The sequence below is a fragment of the Meles meles genome, chromosome 14 (genome assembly GCF_922984935.1).
Source record: "Meles meles chromosome 14, mMelMel3.1 paternal haplotype, whole genome shotgun sequence".
NCBI lineage: Eukaryota > Metazoa > Chordata > Mammalia > Carnivora > Mustelidae > Meles > Meles meles.
In genome coordinates, this window is record NC_060079.1 from 77,540,020 (window position 1) to 77,562,487 (window position 22,468).

At 40.1% G+C, this 22,468-nt stretch overlaps 1 protein-coding gene across 2 annotated transcripts in view; it reads left to right on the forward strand.

The window, feature by feature from the left end:
- The window catches only part of ERCC5 (ERCC excision repair 5, endonuclease), a 31,199-nt gene that overhangs the window by 3,143 nt on the left and 5,588 nt on the right, over positions 1-22,468 (forward strand). For both annotated transcript variants that reach the window (XM_046028205.1, XM_046028204.1), the window contains exons 2-12: positions 803-978; positions 2,791-2,906; positions 3,610-3,696; positions 5,067-5,127; positions 7,470-7,613; positions 10,685-10,892; positions 11,330-12,421; positions 15,252-15,496; positions 18,264-18,383; positions 18,552-18,765; positions 19,519-19,663. In XM_046028205.1, coding sequence (XP_045884161.1) covers positions 803-978; positions 2,791-2,906; positions 3,610-3,696; positions 5,067-5,127; positions 7,470-7,613; positions 10,685-10,892; positions 11,330-12,421; positions 15,252-15,496; positions 18,264-18,383; positions 18,552-18,765; positions 19,519-19,663 — 2,608 coding nt within the window. The remainder of the gene's footprint in view (positions 1-802; positions 979-2,790; positions 2,907-3,609; positions 3,697-5,066; positions 5,128-7,469; positions 7,614-10,684; positions 10,893-11,329; positions 12,422-15,251; positions 15,497-18,263; positions 18,384-18,551; positions 18,766-19,518; positions 19,664-22,468) is intronic.

A 22,468-nucleotide genomic window follows, 5' to 3' on the forward strand; every position in this document is an offset into this window, starting at 1 on the left:
TACGAAATAATTTGGCAAGAAGCACTTTTTACAAAAGTTAAATATAAGAAAGCTCCAAGGAAACATTAATTACTTATAATTACAGAAGAGCTAACTATTGTTAATATTTTGGCATCTGAACTTCTAGTTTTTTGTATTTAACGTATCACGTTATAAAACGTAATTATGCATTCCATAGTTTTGTAACCTGTTTTGTGTCCCTTTAATATTTTGTGACTGTCTTTCTTATCACTATAAATGCTTCTGTAGCTTCCTTTTTTGAGTTCTATTTGATATTCCAGCAAATTGGTATATCACAGTCTAAGTAAAGACCTGTTGGAAAACTTTTACATTGTTTCTCATATTTTCAACACTGCAAACATTCTTAGAAGTAACTTTTATTGTAAATCGGTGATGGTTTTCTGATAATAAGTGTCTGGAGATAGAAGTAGTGAAATAGAATGCTGGTTTTTACATTTTTTTTTTCCTATGAATTGCCAAATTAGTCTCCGAAGAGTTGTGATAATTTGCTGAAATTCTGCAGAGCGTATTAGTTTCTTTAAAGAAGCAAGTGTTTGCAATTAGATTTTTTAAAGGACACATCTGTTGATGTAATGCTGTAGTCTGTGAAGTAGTTACAGGGATTCAAATAACGTTAATGGATTTTAGTCAGATTCTGTCAGGGCTAAACATTTTTCCAATTCCACATGAACTGTGATGAGGACTTAGTTTTAATGTTTAGATGATATCAGTTATTGGGAAGTTGAAATCATGGTGATGAGGGAAGAAATTCCAAAATAGTTTCCTTTAGCAATTCTACCAGATATCAGCATTTGGTTAAACCAGGCACTAAAAGGAGTCCGGGATCGCCATGGAAACTCAATAGAAAACGCCCATCTTCTCACTTTGTTTCATCGGCTCTGCAAACTCCTATTTTTTCGAATTCGTCCTATTTTTGTGTTTGATGGGGATGCTCCACTGTTGAAGAAACAAACCTTGGTAAGAATCATGTTTGTTTATTTTTCTTTCTGCATTATTAGAAGGAAAGAAAAGTTCATGTAGAATTTTAATTTTCTCTTTAGAATTTTGGAAGCCAAGACTTATTTTGACATATATCCAATAAAATTTCAACTTTTTTTAAGTTTATCTTGAACAGTCCCACTTTTTCCTTTAAAAAAAGGATTATTTGTGAGACTGCGTCCTGGGTACAATGATACAATTCAGCTTTTAATAGAACTACTGAGATTTTCTCTCTCTTTCTAATAAATAAAATCTTAAAAAGAGAAAAAAAAAACCTATTAAAATTCTTAAAATGGGAGTTTTCCTTGTAGAGTAGCGTCTTAGGTGTCCTATGTATGTTTCAGCCATGCTGCCGAGCATGATGGCCTGTTGGGGAACATGCCTCCTTGAATCTGAGGTCGTGGGTCCTCAGTGTTTAAAGAGTAATTGGATTTTATGTGGTGCTAGATATGACTAACGTGGATTATTGAGGAAGGAAATTGGCCAGGATATAGAAGAATAACATTGAGTTTCTTTATTCTGAAAGTAGGTTAAAACAGTGTTGGAACAAAGTTGTGAACTTTGGAGTAATTGTGTACCCCCTCCAAGTGACAGCACCCATTTGGTCGTAGGACTGTTATGTGTTGAAAACGCCAGCTCATCACTTCATAGCACAGACAGACATTGTCTAACTAAGTGAGGATGTAGAATAAAAGTAAGGTCTGGTAAATGCTTGGGGACATTTGTTCCCTCAGGAAAAGGTCTAGACTTGCCTGTTGCAGTTTTAAATTATCGAAGGCACATTCTATCAGGTACTCCTTGGAAGGAATAGACAGGAAAAAAGAACTCCAGAATTTATTTATCAACAAGGAAACAACATCTCCCCACTTCCCCAGCCCCACCTAAAAGGTGTTAGCTAACATGATTGTAGTAATCATTTTGTGATATGTAAATGTACTAAATCAACACGTTGTACATCTTGGCATGTTGTACACAGTGTTATAGGTCAGTTATATCTTAATTTAAAAAAAAGGAAAAGAATGTTTTGTTATTTCTTCCTTATATTCCACCATCAGCATGAAGAGTGTTTGATTTTTTCCTACATGGACATTTCTTACAAGACACTTCTAATACATTTAAGAATTTCTTATGATATAATCTTAAATGTCGAGGGACATAGTGCCATGTAAGTAATGTATTTTTTTATTTTTATGTTTTGTGGGAGTGAGAGAGCTAGAGAAAGAGCAGGGGGAAGGGCAGAGGCAGAGGGAAAGAGATTCTCAAGCAGACTCCCCGCTAAGCGTGGAGCCTGTCATAGGGCTTGATCCCATGACCCATGAAATCATGACCTGAGCTGAAGTCAAGAATTGGATGCTTAACTGACTGAGTCACCCAGATGCCCCAAGTAATGTACTTTTATAAAGACCAATATCAGAAATTGGTTTTGGCACAATAGCAACAATTTTAAAGAATACATTAGTAATCCCTTTTGAGAAACATTTACTTAATTACGTATTAAGTTATAGGCTTCTTGGGGACATGAAAGTCTATTTAAAAGAAACTGAAAGTAAATTAATAGTTTGTCAAATACTGTGTCCTAGCCCATCCATTTAGTGGTAGGTAGATGGAGACTCCATGTTCTTTACGTAGTAGAAACCTGCACATACCCACTGATATGACAGTTGGGAGGAAATACTAAAGCAGTCGTAGCCTGAAGACTCAGACAAACCAAATGCTATGGAAAAAAGTCACAGAAATGTTTTTAATATACTAATACCCTGAAACGGAATCCTGTGTCCTTTGTTTTCACAGGCTAAGAGAAGGCACAGAAAGGATTTGGCAGCCACTGACTCCAGAAAAACTACAGAGAAGCTTTTGAAAACATTTTTGAAGAGACAGGCTATCAAAACTGCCTTAAAAAGCAAAAGGCAAGAGGCAAATTCCATTAATTTTAAAGATTAAACTTTTTTTTTTATTTTTTATTTTTTTAAAGATTTTTTTTTAATTTATTTATTTGACAGAGATCACAGGTAGGCAGAGAGGCAGGCAGAGAGAGAGGAGGAAGCAGGCTCCCCGCTGAGCAGAGAGCCCGATGCGGGGCTCGATCCCAGGACCCTGAGATCATGACCTGAGCCGAAGGCAGCAGCTTAATCCACTGAGCCACCCAGGCGCCCCTAGATTAAACGTTTTTAACTTTTGCCTTGGGTTCCCATGGTTCCCTTTCAAATAACACAGTGAAATTGGAGGGGTAAGTGGGCTGTCCATTTGACCCAGTTCTTGGAAGTTGTGCTGATTCCCTGTTCGGTGAGAGTCCGCTTGGATACAGGGAGAGAAAAGCCTTAGTGTTGCGTTGCCCACACTGTGTACTTTTCTAAGGCGGATCTCCGTGCCTGCGGTTGAGGCCCTGGCTGAGGTGCGGGGAGCTGAAGCGAGCTTCCCATTTCTTTCGAGGCTTCACTGGCTTCCCACAGCAGCGGCCTGGGCAGCCGGGCAGCGGGGAGAAACCTGTTACAGCCCCGTGTTTTCCCCTTCTCGCCCCCTCAGCAGGGCTTGTGTAATGAGTGGGGGAGTCTTCCCGACTCAGCATCCTGTTTCCCGTCTCCTCTGCTTACCTCTGTGTGTGCTTTTCAGAGATGAAGCGCTCCCCAGTCTTACTCAAGTTCAAAGAGAAGGTGACATCTATGTTTTGCCACCTTTACCGAAGGAAGAAAAAAACAGGTAAACGTTTAACTATTTAAAAATAGTAATTGTCTGTGTTTTCAGACAGATTCAGACCTTTGTGTTTTTAGCTACCTGATAAGGCATGTGGGAATCAATGCATCTGCAAATGTATCCTCGACACCTTTTAGAGTGTTTTTCAAAGACTAAATTGTTTTGTGACTCACTTGTCCTTGTGTTTTGGTTGTTGTGCTGCTTTGTCTCTTCATTCTGCAGACCCTGCGGTAGCGCCATTCGTGTGTGCTTCCTGAAGCTAATGGATTTTCACGTTCCTTCCCGTTGCTTACACATGCTGTCTCTGCCTGTTTCTCAGCCTGTGTCTTCTGTCTCTCACCAGCACATGGCGAGACCACACACAACTTCCTCCTTGCTAAATCCAGGAGACACTTTGCAGGTGTCGGCTTACTGTACTTTTTAGCTGCGCGTGACTTGGCACCTGCGTTATCCTGCTGTCTGGCTGTCTGGGAACCTCTCTGGCTGCTCTTTCTCAGGCTCCTCTGTGGAGTCTTCTCTGGTTCGCTGTTCACTCTCAGCTGCATCTGTGGCTGCAATGCAGGCAGGGGGCCCGGCAGTGTGTCTCTGCTCCCACTTGCCCACATTCCTTTCCAGGGGGCACCTGAGACACCAAGTGGCTTCTGAATTAGGCCAGTTCTGTTTCTTTTCATTGATACCTTGAAGTACCATAAAGGCTTTCACACTTCTTCCCCTGTCTTTGTCTTTGGTCTTCCCCTTTCGCTAGAACCCATACTCACCAAGTTCAGTCTCTGCTTTGTGGTGTAGAATCTGCTAAAACCCAAACCTGATAATGTCATTTCAGAGCTTGAAACACTTCCCAGCTTCTTATTTCTTTAGGATAAAACTTTAGCCCCTTAATCACATGCTTCTCCAACCTCACCAGGCCCTCTTTTTATCATCATCAGGCCCTCTTTATGTCATCTCCAGGCAGGCTTTCTTTCCTTGTTTCCAGATGTTTATAGAACACACTGTTTCTGCTTGGAACACTTGTCTCCATGAACTTTCCCCAGACCCTACAACTAGACCTCTCTCTTATTTGCAGTTAAGTCCAAGCAGTGCAATTGCCAGAGATTCCAAGAAACTTTAGGGACCTCCCCCTGCACTCCGATTAGAGAGGAGTGACTCCCCTTACTGCACTTTTAGCACCCCGATCCTCCCTTGTGATGGATGTCATCAGATCATATTGTAATCGCTCCCTGGCACGCGTCCCCTCCCAACTGTGGGAATAATGACGGTGTGTTTCGTAACATCTGATTCACCATCGTAGCCCCTAGAACTAGTGGCCCCTTGCCTCCAGAGATATTTTTATAAGTTGTCATTAAATCAGATACTGTAAATGTATGCTTGACTTTCAGTTCAGAAGAAGAAGATGAAAGAGTATGGCAAGAAAGAATGAGTCAAAAACAGGCATTACAGGTACTTACGTAATTTTTGGAATTAAGAGTGTATTGTTATTTGAAATGAACAACATGAAAATGAATAAATGAGGTGGTACAAAGTTCCTGGTAAAAAAGAGACACACACCTTCTTTATTGTGCTGTGTGTATGTGTGTGTGCATGTGTATATATGTACAAATATGCAGGGACCCATACACGTTTGTATGGCATTTGCCTTTATGCATGTCTGGATATCCTCAACAAGCCATCTTTCTTTTACAACCAACCAACTAAACAAACAATGAGTAAGAATAAATAGTAATATGTACTTCTATAAAAATACAGAAAGCGTCCCACCCATAAATAATTTCAAGTAACATTTTGGTACGTATTAGCCATTCTCCCCACCCCCCCATGGTTGAATCTCCATGTGTGTATTTGGGTATGCGTATGCATGCATGTCAGGTGGACATGTAGGCATGTATATGTCAATGTATGTCTGTGCTTCTGTTCCAGTGCTCCGTTGCGGTGTCACGTAGTGGCGTGAAAACGGTTGTTATCGTCCTCTCACTGTTCTGGGGACTGTTGGGCTCAGTGAGGCAGTCCTCTCTGCACGGCTCCCTTGTAAATGCAGGCCGATTATGCTGGGGCTGGAGTCCCCTCCAAGGCTTCCTTACTCCCATGTCTGGTGGTTGACACTGGTTGTCAGAACACCTGCCTGTGGCTTCTCCGTGTGGCTTGGGCTCACTCATGGCATGGTATTGTGTTCCATGGACAGGCATCCCGAGAGCAGGTGCCTGGCGGGACCCCGTAGTCTTTTCTAGCCAGCTTCGGATGGAGCACAGCCCCCCTTCCTATGCGTTCTGTCTGTGGGAAACTGGTCAGTGAGGCTAGCCCTTATTTAAGGGGAGGGGATTAGATGGAAAGAGGTGTCAGAGAACCTGTGGTCCTAAAACAACTACCACACATATTTTAATGAATGACATTTGTATAAATTGAGGTGGTACTGTAATATACAAGTTTTAGAGTTTTTTTCAAGTTTTTTGAATAGTGGATAATATCCTTTGATTCTCAAGTTAACTGGTTTTTTTATGTTCCTAATTTGGTGCATCTGGAGAAAGACTTGAGCTACAACCTCAAGATCCTTCAACTTGTAGAGGTTCTGCATTATTAAATTCAGGAAATGACAGCAATCATGGTAAAGACTGTGAACATGGTAAAGACTGAACATTTTGGTCAGAAAGACCTTCTGCATTTAAGTACAGGCTCTCCTGTGCCCTAGCCATGTGATCTTAGACAAATTAACTTCTCCAAGGCTTTATTTCCCATCTCTCCCCCACCTTCTTTTGTGAAACAAAAATCATAATGATGCCTTCCTCAGAGGGCTGATGGGAACATTAAGGTGTTCCCTTTGTATAGGGAAAGCGTGGGGTATTCTGAGCGTGACTGGCCTGTCCTAAGTGCTGGCTGGTTTGCCCATATACATACAACATACCTACCTACAGGAAAGCAAATTGTATTACTAATTAAGAGTTTTAAAGTACTTTCAGTAATTAGTTAAAATTTAGAAAAGGTTTATCCTTTTTCTTTCTTTCTTTTTTTTTTTTTTTAAGATTTTATTTATTTGACAGAGAGCACAAGTAGGCAGAGAGGCAGGCAGAGAGAGAGGGGGAAGCAGGCTCCCCGGTGAGCAGAGAACCCGGTGCGGGGCTCAATCCCAGGACCCCGGGGTCACGACCTCAGTGGAAGACAGAGGCTTTAACCCACTGAGCCACGCAGGCACCCTGGTTTATCCTTTTTCATGCCTGTGAATTTCTCGCTTGTCTTCACTTTTCATTATGGGTTAAGAGCAAAACAAAACTCATTATGAGAATTACAGATATTGTTCAAATTCCTAAGACTCATCCTTGCCTTAGGGCTCTGGTACTTGCTGTTCTTGCATCCTGGGATGTCCTGATCAGTCTTGCTGGTGTCTTTCAAGTCTCTGCTCACACGTCATTTTTTTTATTCTTATCAGATTAACCTGCTTTATTTTCTTGTTCATTTGTTTATTTATTTGGTTATTCTATGTCTTACTCCACCCCTAAGAGTAGGGACCTGATCTGGCACAATACCCTAGCATCTAGAACAGTGCCTGGCACATTAGGGGTGTCTGATAGGTGTTTTTCTTTTGAGTGAGTCAGTGAATAAATGGCTATATTTCCTAATCTGCCTGTTCACTGGTACCTGTTGCAGATTATGTACAACTGAGTTTAGTCTGTTGTAGATTTTGTAGAACTATTTATCATAAGTTAATAAACTTACATCAGCAGTAAATATCAGGATAAATAGAATAAGTGTACACAATGTAAATTTCATGGTTACGTTTTTACTCTTTACAGGAAGAGTTCTTTCATAATCCTCATGCCATAGATATTGAGTCTGAAGACTTCAGCAGCCTGCCTCTTGAAATAAAGCATGAAATCTTGACTGACATGAAAGAATTTACCAAGCGAAGACGAACCTTATTTGAAGCAATGCCAGAGGTGAAATGTACAACAGCACATTAATGCTTAGAATGCGCTCATGCTTAGAGCTTCAGCAAAATTTTTTATTAGAAAAAAGGAAATCGATAAGTATTACTTACATGGTCTCGGTTTTGAGTAAATGTCATTTGTGTCTCAGAGATCCTGTGAAGCATCATATATTTGTAAGTTTGAACTTACACGTTTCTTCAAAGAAGCCTTTTGACTTTCACTTGAGACCAGGTCTTGGGATGCCTGGGTGGTTCATTCAGTTAAGGTTCTGACTCTTGATTTCAGCTCCGGTCATGATCTCAGGGTCGTGGGATTGAGCCCTTGCTTCAGGCTCCCTGCTTAGTGTGGAGTTTGCTTGAGATTCTTTCTCTCTCTCTCACTCTTCCCTTGCATGTGTGTTCTCTCTCTTTTTCCAAAATAAATAAGTCTTAAAAATATAAAAGACACTATATAAAAAAAAAAACAACTCCTGCTCTGTGTTCTCATAACAACTGTAATGTCTCTTTATGGTTCTTAGCATCCAAATGTGCCTGTTTTTCTCACTTCTGTATTTTCAGCACCTAGTTCAGTATCTTTCTTTTTTTTTTTTTTTTTAGATTTATTTATTTGACAGAGAGAAATCACAAGAGAGGCAGGCAGAGAGAGAGGAAGGGAAGCAGGCTCTCTGCTGAGCAGAGAGCCCGATGTGGGACTCGATCCTAGGACCCCGAGATCATGACCTGAGCTGAAGGCAGCGGCTTAACCCATGAGCCACTCAGGCGCCCAGTATCTTTCTTTTTTAAAAAAGATTTTATTTATTTATTTGGCAGACAGAGAGGCAGGCAGAGAGAGAGGAGGGGGAGAAAGCTCCCTGCTGAGCAAAGAGCCCGATGTGGGGCTTGATCCAGGACCCTGGGATCATGACCTGAGCCGAAGGCAGAGGCTTTAACCCACTGAGCGACCCAGGCACTCCAGTATCTTTCACATAGTAAGTGCTCAGTGTATGCTTAGGGGTTCAATTCTTAGATTAGTTCATGAAAGTTTTTTTTAACCCATAATATACATTGTCTGTAGAATACTAATAGTAATATAGAGTCTAATCTAACTTGAAATTCCAGGTGTCTCTTCTTTGGGTGCAGGCCTAGAAAGGACCATCACCTTCCCTTTTCCTCTTTCTAGACAGTGGCCATAGGGAATTCAGTGGTAAATTCTTCAACTTGAAGCATCTGCTCTTGGCTCTACAGCCACAGAAACTTAGAGCAGGTACTCTGCAGAGTTGGGACAGGCCTTGTCTCCTGATCATGCTACACCATTGATTACTACTGCTTTTACTAGGTGAATGAGCTTTGTTTTCCTCCTATTGCTACCACCTATTCTCACGCCGTTCTCTAATTCACTGTAGGACGGAATCTGTTTTGCAGTAGCATTGTTCCTAATGAATGGATGTAGTGTTTTTTCCTACAAACTTTTGAACGTTTCTTAAATTGATACCAAAGTATGAAAAAGTATGAAAAAGGTATGAAAAAGTTTCTTAAATTGATACCAAAGTATTTCTTTCCCTATCAATCCTTTGTTTTTCCACGAACAATGTGAATATAGGAAAATGCTAAGGTGCACAGAAGTGATATAGGAAGGACAGAAGTAAATTCATTTTCATTTCAGGGGAAAAAAATCCAGGCTTAGTATGTATATCAGGCACTTTATTTCTTGAGTATGAAAGGCTCTCTGGCTAGCCTTTGGGGAAGTAGAATTGGGTTATGTAAACAACATTGGGAAGGCATGGGAAGAAGGGAGATGGTCCCTAATGATTTGCTCCCTTTTCTTTTCCCATCACCAGGGAGCTTGGGATCGGTAGATGGTAAGGAGGAGGGTAGTATGGCTTAGCAGCCCATGGAACCTATAATTCTGATAGGGAAGGGATGGTCTGAGTCATCCATGTTGGACCTTTGTATCATCTGTACACTGGGCAAATCAATATCGAGAATAATAATGATGGTAAGTAATAATTCATAGCAATAGAAGCAGTGTAGGATTGGCAACCTGTTTTTGATCCCACATCTACTACTTACTAGCCTTATAACGCTAGGGAGGTTAGTTAACCTGTTTGTCTCAGCTTCTTCATTTGTAGACTGGAAATAATGACATATGTCTCATGGGGTTGTTGAAATAAAATGGGATAATACACATAAAAGCTCCTAGAAGAACACCTTCATTGCAAATGCTTTATAAATGTTAATGATTATCATTAATAATTGTGATTGCTATGAATTATTAGGTGTCTTTATGGGTCAGGGACTGTGCTAGGCACGTTATTTGGATATATTTTTCTTAAGATTTATTTATTTATTAGAGAGTGTGTGTGGGAGAGCATGAGCGAGGGGAAGGGGCAGAGGGAGAGAATCCTCCAGACTACCCGCCCCGAGTGTGGAGCCTGTCTAGATTTCACAACCCATGAAATCATGACCGGAGCTGAAACCAAGAATTGGACACTGAACCGGCTAGACCACCAGGTGCCCCACTTTACTTGCATATTTACTTGCATTCCAGAAGGTTGTCTGTTTATTAAGCTATAATCAAAATGTCACAGTGCCAACATGCATTACTGCCTAATAAATGTTTTTTGAGTAAGTGATTAAGTCACAAACATTATCCATGATTTCTTTTCTTTTGCCAAAGTCTTTTTGTTTTAAAGGTTATTTTTTAATAACCAGCTACAGTTTTTTCCTAGTTTCAGATTTTATTTTTATTTTTTATTATTATTTTTTAAAGATTTTATTTATTTATTTGACAGAGAGAGATCACAAGTAGGCAGAGAGGCAGGCAGAGAGAGAGGAGGAATTAGGCTCCCTGCTGACCAGAAAGCCCAATGCGGGGCCGATCCCAGGACCCTGAGATCATGACCTGAGCCGAGGGCAGCGGCTTAACCCACTGGGCCACCCAGGCGCCCCTAGTTTCAGATTTTACTGTTATAATATGAAAATGTCTCCAGTGGAAAAAAATTAGTTGCCCTTTGTTCCTTCATCCTTTGGGAAAAAGGATGGAAATGTGGGAATATTATCTGTATTTAATACAAAAAAATTATTTCATTTATTTTATTTTAGGAGTCTAATGACTTTTCACAGTATCAGCTCAAAGGCTTGCTTAAAAAAAACTACCTAAACCAACACATAGAAAATGTCGAAAAGGAAATGAATCAGCAACAGTCAGGACAAATCCAAAGGCAATATGAAGAAGAAGGGGGCTTTTTGAAGGAGGTAGAGTCAAGGAGAGTGGTCTCTGAAGATACTTCACATTACATCTTAATAAGAGGTATTTAGTACCATCACTTACCTTATGGTTAAAAACCAAAAATAGGTTGTGTCTCTGAATTCTAGGAGCTACCACCCTACTTATGTAATAGTAAAGCTATATATATAGCTATTAATGGGTTACCTGCTGTTGTACCAACCCTCTTTGTTTTTATTATTTATTTAAAGTTTATTTAATTATTTAGTCCCAGTATAATTAACATATAGTGTTATATATTAGTTTCAAGTTTACAATATAATGATTCAACAATTCTGTACATTACTCAGTGCTCATCTACAAACCCACTTTAAAGTTAAATAACAAATTAACTCTTAGTGCCGTTTAAAGGAAAATTTATAACTTCTTGCATGAGAACCATTGTTCTTTTATTCATCTTACTAGAAGTATGTTGTCTCACTGTAAAACGACATAATGAGAAATGTTTTATTTTTCTTAAGGTATTCAAGCTAAGAAAGTTGCAGAGGTGGGTTCAGAGTCTCTTCCTTCTTCCAGCAAAATGCACAGCTGGTTGTCTGACATGAAGTCATCTCCGTGTGAGAAAGTGAAGCCAGAGAAGGAGCCTGCCGCTACCCCTCCTTCTCCAAGAACTTCCCTGGCTATGCAGGCTGCCATGCTGGGAAGCAGCTCAGACGAGGAGCGGGAGAGTGAGAATCAACAGCAGTCTGATGCGAAGACTGCACCTGTGTCCCCGCTTACTCTCTTAGCTATTCAGAAGGTTCTTGACGACGATGAAGACATGGAAGCACACGCTGGAAATGACGTGCAGATACGAGGGTCACCAGTGAAAACACTGCTTGAGAACAGATGCCATGAAGAAGCTGTTGAAGGCCTTAAAGAGGGAGACGGAGAAGGAATGCTGTTGCCAGCAGGACCCCATCTAACCCATGTGAACTCTGCTCACGAAACCAGCCCTGACACCGGCAGGAGGCCAGCAGACTCAGCTCATTTGTCCTGTTCCATCTTCTGTCCGGGCAGTGAATCCAGTGTTCCAAAAGAAGAAATGTCACTTATTCACGTGGTGAGTGAAGCCTTTCAGAAAAGCTGTGAGTCTGCGGTTGAGGGTACAAAAGACCCCATTCCTTCAGAAAGCACAGTGATGATGCACAGCGATGCACCTGGGCTCCAGAGTGGGAGAGAACTGACACCAGTACCTTCGATGAGTTCAAGTGCTGTATCAAGGGATGAAACATACACCAAAGAGCCTGAGCTACAACCAGACCTTTGTCCATCAGGCGGCAAATATGATTCCTCTGTTCTTTCAACTGATGATGAAACAGAAGGTGAAAAAAATCACGTTTCTGAAATCATTGACACTGTCAGTTTGCAAGAAACAAGTAATACACAAAGTGTCCCTTCAGAGGCAATAAGTAACTTGGAAAATGCAGTATCCTTTAATTCTAAAGAGCATGAGAATTTCCTGAAAACCATCCAAGAACATGAGACAATGGACTCTGTAGACCAGGACTTAATTTCAGTTCCAAAGTCCATGGAGCCAATGGAAATAGACTCTGAAGAAAGTGAATCTGATGGTAGGTGCTTGTGCTCTTCCAGAGATACAGAACTTCCTGTAGAGTTTCACATCTCCAGGCACAGAGATCCTGTAGTGTAGTCTAGTTCCCGCTTTGTTCAGATGATGAACTAGGAGCCCAGAAAGATGAAATGACTCTCCCAAGGACACACAGCTGGTTCTTTGTTGTTGTTTTTTTTAAGAGGGGGAAGTATCAGTTGGAAAGGTAAAAGTGTGTCTTCTAGTTTTTTTAACTTTTTCTTTTGAAATAATTACAAATTTAATAAAGTTGAAAGAATATTACAGAACATTCTAGTTCCTTCACCCGGTACCTCAATGGCTAGCATTTTACCATGTTTTTTTTATCATAGCTCTTTATCCATATTTATATACATGTACATGTTTACTGTATATTTACATCAATACAGACCTTTTTTTTTTCTTTTTTAAAGATTTTATTTATTTATTTGACAGACAGAGATCACAAGTAGGCAGAGAGGCAAGCAGAGAGGAGGAAGCAGGCTCCCTGCAGAGCAGGGAGCCGGATGTGGGACTCGATCCCAGGACCCTGGGATCATGTCCTGAGCTGAAGGCAGAGGCTTTAACCCACTGAGCCACCCAGGTGCCCCACTATACAGACTTCTGTGTAGTCGATTCAGAGAATTATTCAGATTCTCATTATTCAGATTATTCTTATTTGTGAAATTGCCTACTTATTATAATTTATTTATAACCCCAGAATCAATACTTAGAAGTAGTATCTTTGTGGTCATTCATGGGCTTGAGTAAAGTGGCTAGAAGTTTGAATTGCCAATACTGCTCCCAGCTGAGGTTGAGCAAGGTGTCCCTCTGCCTTGTGTTTTAGCTATCCCACAGAGGTGACCAGAAGGTGAATATGGGAGAGAGCAGTGCGGTATAGATCAAGAAACTCTAGCTTGGGTTAATTGTGTGGGGTTTGAATCCCAATTCTGTCACCTGTTGGTGGGCCAGCCTCAGGCAAGTCTCTTTAACACTCTTAAATCTCATTTTTTCTTTTGTAAGATAAAGAAATTAGAATTTACCAAGATGGATTGTTTGTAGGATTTACATTATGAATATATTTATTCTATGAACAAGGACGTATTTGTGGATTCAGTGTTCACAGTGACTATAGAACACACTGCTGTGAATAACAAGAATTGCTTGTACACACACACAAGCTAACTTTTTTCCTGATGTCTGCTGAATTTCTCCATTCCAAAGTTACCATTTCCTCTTTGTAATTAGTATTTTATGGAAAGGCTGTGTAAATATGTTGTTCCTGAGCAAACCTTTGTCCACTTATTTTAGCATTCCTTGATGATTTTTACCTAATAAATGATCACTACGATGGTTGCCAAATGGCAGTTTTCTAGTTCCATTGTTCCTTAAATACTTTTCAGTTTTCATCCTTTTATAAGGAAGCTCTTCCCCTCTTCCTTATTTACTACTTTCTTATGTGGATTCAAGAATTCGTACTTTATTAAGTGATTTATGATGCTTTTGTACTTTATGGTTGGAATTGCCGTGGCTTTGGCCAGTGGGGACCCCTCTTCAGGCTGCCTTCTGGGACTTGACAATTCCCCCTTATATGTTGAGGATTTCTTTACTTTCTGGTCAAGATGTTCCAGATTTATCTTATTCTTGTCCTGCCCTGCCCTGCCCCTGGATCCAGCTCTAGTTCCTTGTAATAGAATATGATGTTTAGAAACCAAGATCTGGACCCTGAGTGTGCTCACGAGGTACTGGGGTGTCATTGCTTCAGGCCCTCTCAGGGACAGAGCCAGGAAGTATTTTTATGTATATACTCACAAACGTGCACACACACACCTGTATTTACTTCTCTACAAATACGTATTTATGTATAAATGTTTCATATATAAAAATCTATGAGTTTGTACTGATGCTGATTCTAATCCAACATCACAGATTTCATTTTAGCCTCCACTTTTGTTACAATTTTCCTTTCTAACACTGAGAAACCTTACTCCCATTGTCTTTAATATATCGCCTTATTAGTTATTCGTTCTTAATTTGTAACCATCTCCTGGTCCCATTGGTGTTTTCCTTGGCCCTGGCTGTCTCCTTGGCCCCAGTCCCCACTCCGAGATCTCCGAGCCCACTCTGTCCTGATTGCATCCTGAAATTCATGCTCCTCCACCTGAAGCAAAAGAAGGGAATAAAATTTTATATATATATATATATATATATATATATATATATATATATAGTGATTATATATATATATTTGATATATATTTTATATTTATATTTGATTATATATATATTTGATATATATTTTATATATATATGTATATATATAAAATTTGATTGCCTTTTTTTATTTAAAGAAAAGACACAGGAGAGGAGGGAAGGAAGGTGGAAAAGAAGAGCTATTTCTCCTGCATACTTATCTGGATTCTTTGCACTAATTCACTGCTTTATTCTTTGCTATGTTCATAGTGAAATAGCATGAGAATATATACAAACCTACATGACTGTTTATATCCTCTGATAATTCTCCTTTTTGAACTCTGAAACAATATTAGTTAACTTACTGTATTTGTATAAAGCTTATATGCAAATCTTTGAAAGCTTGGTTCCTAATTTTAAAGGTAGTTCCAGCTTATCCAATGGAAAAGTCTTATTTTGAAGTTATAGGCATTTATATTAAATTTATTTAATAGTAATGTGTTACCCTTACATGTTTTCTAGTAAATTCAGATCTTTTCAGGGTAAAACACTTTTCAGGATACTTTGGAATGCTGTCAATGATTCTGGGATAATTTTAATGTTTCACTTATAAACAAAGTGACCTTGTTATTTTGGTACAGGAAGCTTCATCGAAGTACAGAGTATAATTAGTAATGATGAACTTCAAGCTGAATTACATGAAGCTTCTAAATCCTCCAGACAAGATGAAGAAGAACTGATAGGAACTAAGAAGGAAGAAGCCACTGGTGACTCTGAGGACCTCCTAAGACACAACTCTGGAAGAGAGGCTTTGGACACTGAACCACGTGAAGAAGCTGAAAAAGATACAGACAGTTCACTCAATGAATGGCAAGATATTAATTTGGTAACAATATGACATCAAGTCTTAACTTACTGCTAAAAAAGAGCCAAGTTAGATAGCTTTTGAGCTTTAAGGAGTTACTGGTTGAACATTTATTAGCTTTTTGCACTTTTTTTTTTAACTATTTTTTCATTATTATGGGGATTGGGAAATCTAAGATCAAGGTGCAGGCTAATTTGGTTCCTGGTGAGAGCTCTCTGGCTTACAGATGGCTAGCTGCTTCCTGCCATGTCCTCAGGTGCTGGGGAGAGGGGGCTGAGGGAGGGGGCGAAGGGGAAAGGGTAGGATGGGAGGGAAGGAGATACCTTTCTTTCATAAGGCTACAGTCCTGTCAGATTAGGGCTCCACCCTTATGACCTCATTTAACCTTAATTACTTCCTAAAGACACCATCTCCAGATGCAATCACATTTGGGGTTAGGGCTTTAACATAGAAATTTGGGGGGAACTCAATTCAATCCACAGAAAGAACCACCTAAAAGCAATACCACCTAAAAGCAATACCACCTAAAAGCATAAAATACTTATATGTAGCGCTTACAACATATGTGAAAGATCTGTATTTCAAAACTACAAGACACTGATGCTCGAAATCAGGGAGGACCTAAATAGATGTGGTTTTGGGTGGGAAGATACAATATTAAGATGTCAGTTCTCCTCACACTGATCCATAGATTCATGGAATTCCAATAAAAAACCAATGATAGATATTAACAAGCTGATTCTAAAATTTACATGGAAAAGCAAAGAAGCTAGAGTAGTCAAAACAATTCAACAGAGAAAAAATTTAGAGGACTTATACTACCTGATATCGAGATTTACTATAAAGATAACAATAATTAGGAGAATATGATATTGGCTAAAGGATGGATCCATAGATCACTAGAACAAAATAAGAGTCCTGCAACAGAAGCAAACAACAGTAATCAAGACAGATTGCTCTTGGCATAAAGATAGACAAATAGATCAATAGAGCATAATAGAAAGTACAGAAATAGATCCATGCATATACAGAGAACAAATTTTCAACAATGCTAGAAAGGCAGTTGGATGGAGGAAGGAAGAGTCTTTGCAGCGGTGCTAGGAAAAAAGGCAACTGGTGCTGTGTATGATACACCCAAATCAACCCAAAACACATTGCATATTGTAGTTTTACGCTAACTCTTGAAACAAGACAATGCGAATGTGAATCTTCTTTGTTTTTCTCAAAGTTGTTTCACTTTTATAAATCCGCTGCATTTCCATGTGAATTTTAGAATTAACTTCTCAATTTGTATGAAAAATGCCTAAGGTTTTGATGAGATTGTATTGAATATACAAATTGATTTGGGGAGAATTAAATCTTCTGATCCGTGAACACAGGATATGTCCTGATTTATTCAGATCTTCTAAAATTTTCTCAGTGTTTTGCAGTTTCCAGTGTACGAATCTTAACATCCTTTGTCACATTTATCTCCAAGTATTTCATATTTTCAAGACTATAGTAATTGATGTTTTATTTTTTATAATTCATAGCTTTTAGTGTAATTCAGAGAGTCATACAACTATCACAATCTTAGAACATTTCCATCACCCGAAAAAGAAGCCCTGTACCCATTAGCAGTCACTCCCTGTACTTCTTCTCCACCTCTTCGACGACTCATCTACTTTTTGTTTCTATGGATTTGTCTTTTCTGGACATTTCATATAAATGGGATGATACAACCTGTGGCCTTTTGTTTCTGTCTCCTTTCACTTAGCAGAATGTTTTCTAAGTCCATCCATGTTGTAGCATGTGTTAGTCCTTTATTTCTTTTTATTGCCAAGTAGTATTCCATTGTATGGATATGTACCGTATTTGATTCAGTCACCATTTGATGGACATTTGGGTTTTTTATACTTCCTGGCTATTATGAATAATATTGCTATTAACATCTATGTACAAGGTTTTGTGGGATGGACATATATCTTCATTTCTCTTTGGTATATACCTAGGAATAGAATTATTGGGTCACAGGTAGCTGTGTTTAACCTTTTGAGTCCCCGTCAGACTGTTTTCCAAAGTGGCTGCAACCATTTCCACCAACAGTATATAAGGGTTCCAATTTTTCACATTCTCATCAACACTTATTTGTATCTGTCCTGATTCTAGTCGATCTAGTGGGTGGGAAGTGGTATCTCACTCTGTTTTTTTGTTTTTTTAAGATTTTATTTATTTGAGAGAGAGCGAGTGAGAGAAAGCATACGTAGGGGGAGCAGCTGGCAGAGGGAGAAGCAGGCTCCCTGCTGAGCAGGGAGCCCAGCCCCCAGAACTCTGGGATCATGACCTGAGCTGAAGGCAGATGCTTAATGGACTGAGCCACTCAGATGCCCCTCACTCTGTGTTTTCCTTTTTTTTTTTTTTTTAAGATTTTATTTATTTATTTGACAGACAGAGATCACAAGTAGATAGAGAGGCAGGCAGAGAGAGAGGAAGGGAAGCAGGCTCCCCGCTGAGCAGAGAGCCCGACGTGGGACTCGATCCCAGGACCCTGAGATCATGACCTGAGCCGAAGGCAGCGGCTTAACCCACTGAGCCACCCACTCTGTGTTTTCTTAAATTCAATTTGTTTAAACTAAAACATGGGTGATTTCACGAGGGAACTCTGAAGATATTACAGACTTGCTCAGAAATCCAAGTGGGAAAGTTCATAAGGAGAAATGCTTATTCAGACTAAATGCAGGCTTTTTGTAACAAGTGAGTTCAACTGGATCATTAATATAAGGATCTACAGATGAAATTTATTTTGCAGGAGGAGCTGGAAACTCTGGAAAGCAGCCTGTTAACACAGCAGAATTCGCTGGAAGCACAAAAACAGCAGCAAGAACGGGTTGCTGCTACTGTGACGGGGCAGATGTTCCTGGAAAGCCAGGTAGGTGTACCAGCCAGGCCTCCTTTTGCAATTCCCACTGCTGGTTTTACTTAATCTGATTCCCCCACGAGATGTCTTCAGTGAAATGTGTGCAACACTGCTCCCATTTCTGGTCAAGGCCCATTTCCCGCATTTCACGGGGGTCACAGCGTGTCTCTGACTCTCCAGGAACTTCTTCGCCTGTTTGGCATTCCCTACATCGAAGCTCCCATGGAAGCAGAGGCACAGTGCGCCATCCTGGATCTGACCGATCAGACTTCTGGAACAATCACTGATGACAGTGATATTTGGCTGTTTGGAGCACGGCATGTCTATAAAAACTTTTTTAATAAAAACAAGTTTGTAGAGTATTACCAGTATGTGGACTTTCACAACCAACTTGGTAAGACTTAAGAGTATGATTACTTTATGAGATTTACCTTTAGAATTTGTATTATGAATTTTTTCCTTTCCAAGGAACTCATTTGATGTATTAATTGGGAAATGGTAGGTCTCTACACGTTTTCATGTAAGTGATCTTTTGTCTCTAGAGAGGAATAGGATTTTTAAATTAGAATTAAGAAATTAAAACCCTAGAAATATGTAGGGATTTCTATAGTTTTAATTACCTGACCTGCTTAGACTTTGACCAGTTATCCTAGATCTCTGGAGTAAACCAAAGGTGGTGGAGAGAGGAGGCAGGCAGAGTCAGTCCTGCTGGAGTCACGAGCTCCATGGCCCTGTGGTGGTGTTTCTGGCAGTGATTCTTTTTTTTCCCATTCATCTAACACATACTGTGTGATTCCTGTATGCCAGTTCTTGTTCTTGGCAGTGGGGAAATGGGAGAATACAAGTCTAGTAGGAAAAGGAAATAATAAACATTATCCATGTAGGAAAAAAAGCTGGAAAACAGGAGAGGGTGACCTGCAGTCACAGGAAGTGTGTGTGCTGTTGTATATGGAGCTGTGGTCAGGAAAGTCTTTACTAATAGGTCATTTTTGGGCTAGGGCCTAAGGAGAAGAGGTAATAAGTGTTGACCCTAGGGATGAGCATGTCAGACAAAGGACCTGGAGAGTGTAAAGGCCCAGAGGCAGAATTTTGCTTGGTGTGTTCTAATAAAAATTTTAAAAAATATAAAATGTTTTTACTTTTCTAGGATTAGACCGAAACAAATTAATAAATTTGGCCTATTTGCTTGGAAGTGATTATACAGAAGGAATACCAACTGTAGGTTGTGTTACAGCCATGGAAATTCTCAATGAATTCCCTGGACCTGGCCTGGAACCTCTGCTAAAATTCTCGTAAGTTCTTTCTTCATTTCTTTAACGCAGGTGTTTATGTAAATACCCAATTTACGGAGCCTGGGATCATGACCTGAGCTGAAGGCAGTCAGTTAAGTGTCTTACTTTTGGTTTTGGCTCAGGTCATGGTCTTGGGGTTGTGGGATCAAGTCCACATTGGGCTTCATGCTTAGTGCTCAGCATGGGAGTCTGCTTGGAATTCTCTTCTCCCTCTGCTCCTCTCCCTGGAACAGGCAGGCACACTCTATTGCTCTCTCTCTCTTTCTAGTGAATACATAAATCTTTAAAAAAATACCCAGTTTAAAACAGAACTATTCCTTGCATCATGAACTGTCACAAATCACCAGAATTGATAGGGTTACGAAATTTGTTTTCCCTTTTCTAGACTTCAGTGAAATCTGAGACAATTTTTTTTAGAGGCACTAGGCTTATCCTGGTTCAGGGGTACATAGACTGGTCTGTGGGATTTCATAGGCAAGTGGAAATCTCATTTCATTCATTCAGAGATTGAGTGAGTAACTGCCATGTGTCAGACGCCCTGCTAGGCTGGGGTAGGAAAGTTGACTAAGCCATAGGCTGCATTCTCAAGGAGCTCCACACTCGTGGGGAGCCAGAGAAGCAAACACATCCCTGTACTTCCATGTGTTGAGGGGCTGAAAGAGGGGCCAGAAGGGACATGGAAATAAGATGTTGAGAACTTTACCTTGTGCCCTGCTGTCCCTTTGTTGCTGCATGTACTCTGATGTGTTTAGTGCTGGTTTATCCCACCCCAACCCACCATTCTGCTGCCCTTGGGGTGCACTTCAGTTAGGAAGGTTCTGGGACAGTGGTATTCTTTTTTTTTTTTTTTTTTTTTTTTAAAGATTTTATTTATTTATTTGACAGAGAGAGAGATCACAAGTAGGCAGAGAGGCAGGCAGAGAGAGAGGAGGAAGCAGTCTCCCTGCAGAGCAGAGAGCCCGATGCGGGGCTCGATCCCAGGACCCTGAGATCATGACCTGAGCCGAAGGCAGCGGCTTAATCCACTGAGCCACCCAGGCGCCCCGGGACAGTGGTATTCATGAGGATGTCTATGGAAGGAGTTCTGTCTTAAGGTTGGTCCTCCATGGAATTTTAAAAAATTGGAATGTAAGTCACCTACCATAAATTTCACAGTTCAGCAGTTTTTAGTCTACTCACAAGGTTGTGATGGCACTTTCTAACCACCAGCTTGTCATGAGATACTATTGGTAGGAGTTGATTTAATGATTCTTTGAAGTTCTTTCCAGTTGTATCTCCTGTGTCTGAAAAATTCTCAGATGTTCTGGTATAAGAATCAGTTACTAAAATTAAAACTTAAATGCAGAAGTGGTCTTAATGTTTGCTCTTCTCCAACTGTAGCACACATACCAATGTATTTATTTTATGTTTTCTTTATCTCTCTCCTCATAATTTTCATATTATTGAGGAAATAATACACTGGCAGTAAGTTATTGGGTACCTCGTAGGTCATGGTATTTAAATAACTTGAAAAACTACAAATAACTTTATTGTATAAATAATAATAGAAAATTATGAAATATGAATTAAAAAGATGGTTACAGTTAACATTTTGGTTTATATCATTTTAGACTTTCCTATGCATAGTATACGCTTACATTATATTAAACATATATATGTATACATCTTTACTCATGCAAGTGTGTATTGTTTCTTTTTTTAAGAATGGGATGATGCCATATACTTTTTATGTTACCTATAACTCATGTGGTGATAGAACAAGGCATACTACCAACAATGTATAGATGAGTAACAGTTTTTTTTTTTTTAAAGATTTTATTTTATTTATTTGACAGAGAGAGATCACAAGTAGATAGAGAGGCAGGCAGAGAGAGAGAGAGAGAGAGGGAAGCAGGCTCCCTGCTGAGCAGAGAGCCCGATGCGGGACCCGATCCCAGGACCCCGAGATCATGACCTGAGCCGAAGGCAGCGGCATAACCCACTGAGCCACCCAGGCGCCCCAGATGAGTAACAGTTTTGAATGACTCCGCAGTAGTCTTTTGATGTATCATGATTAATTAGTCATATGCCTATCGTTATTTCTGTTTTTTAAGTCTGAACAAACATGATTTGAGTGTCTTCAGAGACATATCTTTGGGTTCTTATCTGATTATTGTTTTAGGATAAATGGTATTTGGATTTTCAATTTGATATCCTAAATTTTCTTGTTTGTTGAAAATTTGCATTTCTGGTAGAGTGAATGCCTATTTCATGCCATATTTCTTTTCTCTCAACAGTTGTTGCTCATTTATTATTAGTTGAGTGGTTTACATTTTAGCCGTTTCTGCTCTGGCTGTCCAGCTGGTGGTGGCTGGCAGACAGGAGCCGCTGGAGCCGTGCATGGCTCGGGAACGTGAAGACAGATGCACAGTTAGAGAGCGGGAAGAGAGGTGGAAGGGCAGGGAAATTGAGACTGTTTCCTTGCTTTCTTTTCTGCTTTCCCTTTCCCCTAGCTAGACTCTGGCTAGTCGTCCCCCCTTTAAGGTGGAGCTGCGCTGGCCCTGCCCGCTGAATGCAGCCCAGCTGTGTTTGGTTAGGCCTGCGCAGTGTGCTCGTCTGTGGAGCCTTCATTGTGAATTGACGACCGACACTTAAATTAGGGGAGATTTCATAGAACATTTTGGGTTCTCCTGGGGGAAATGCGATCTGAAAACACTGGGCCCAAATGCTCAGATAACCCTGAAAGAACTGGGACAGAGAACACAGTCACCCCACTGACTTGGCCAGGGCACAGATCCTTCAGTCCTAGCACAGTCGCTCCCACTC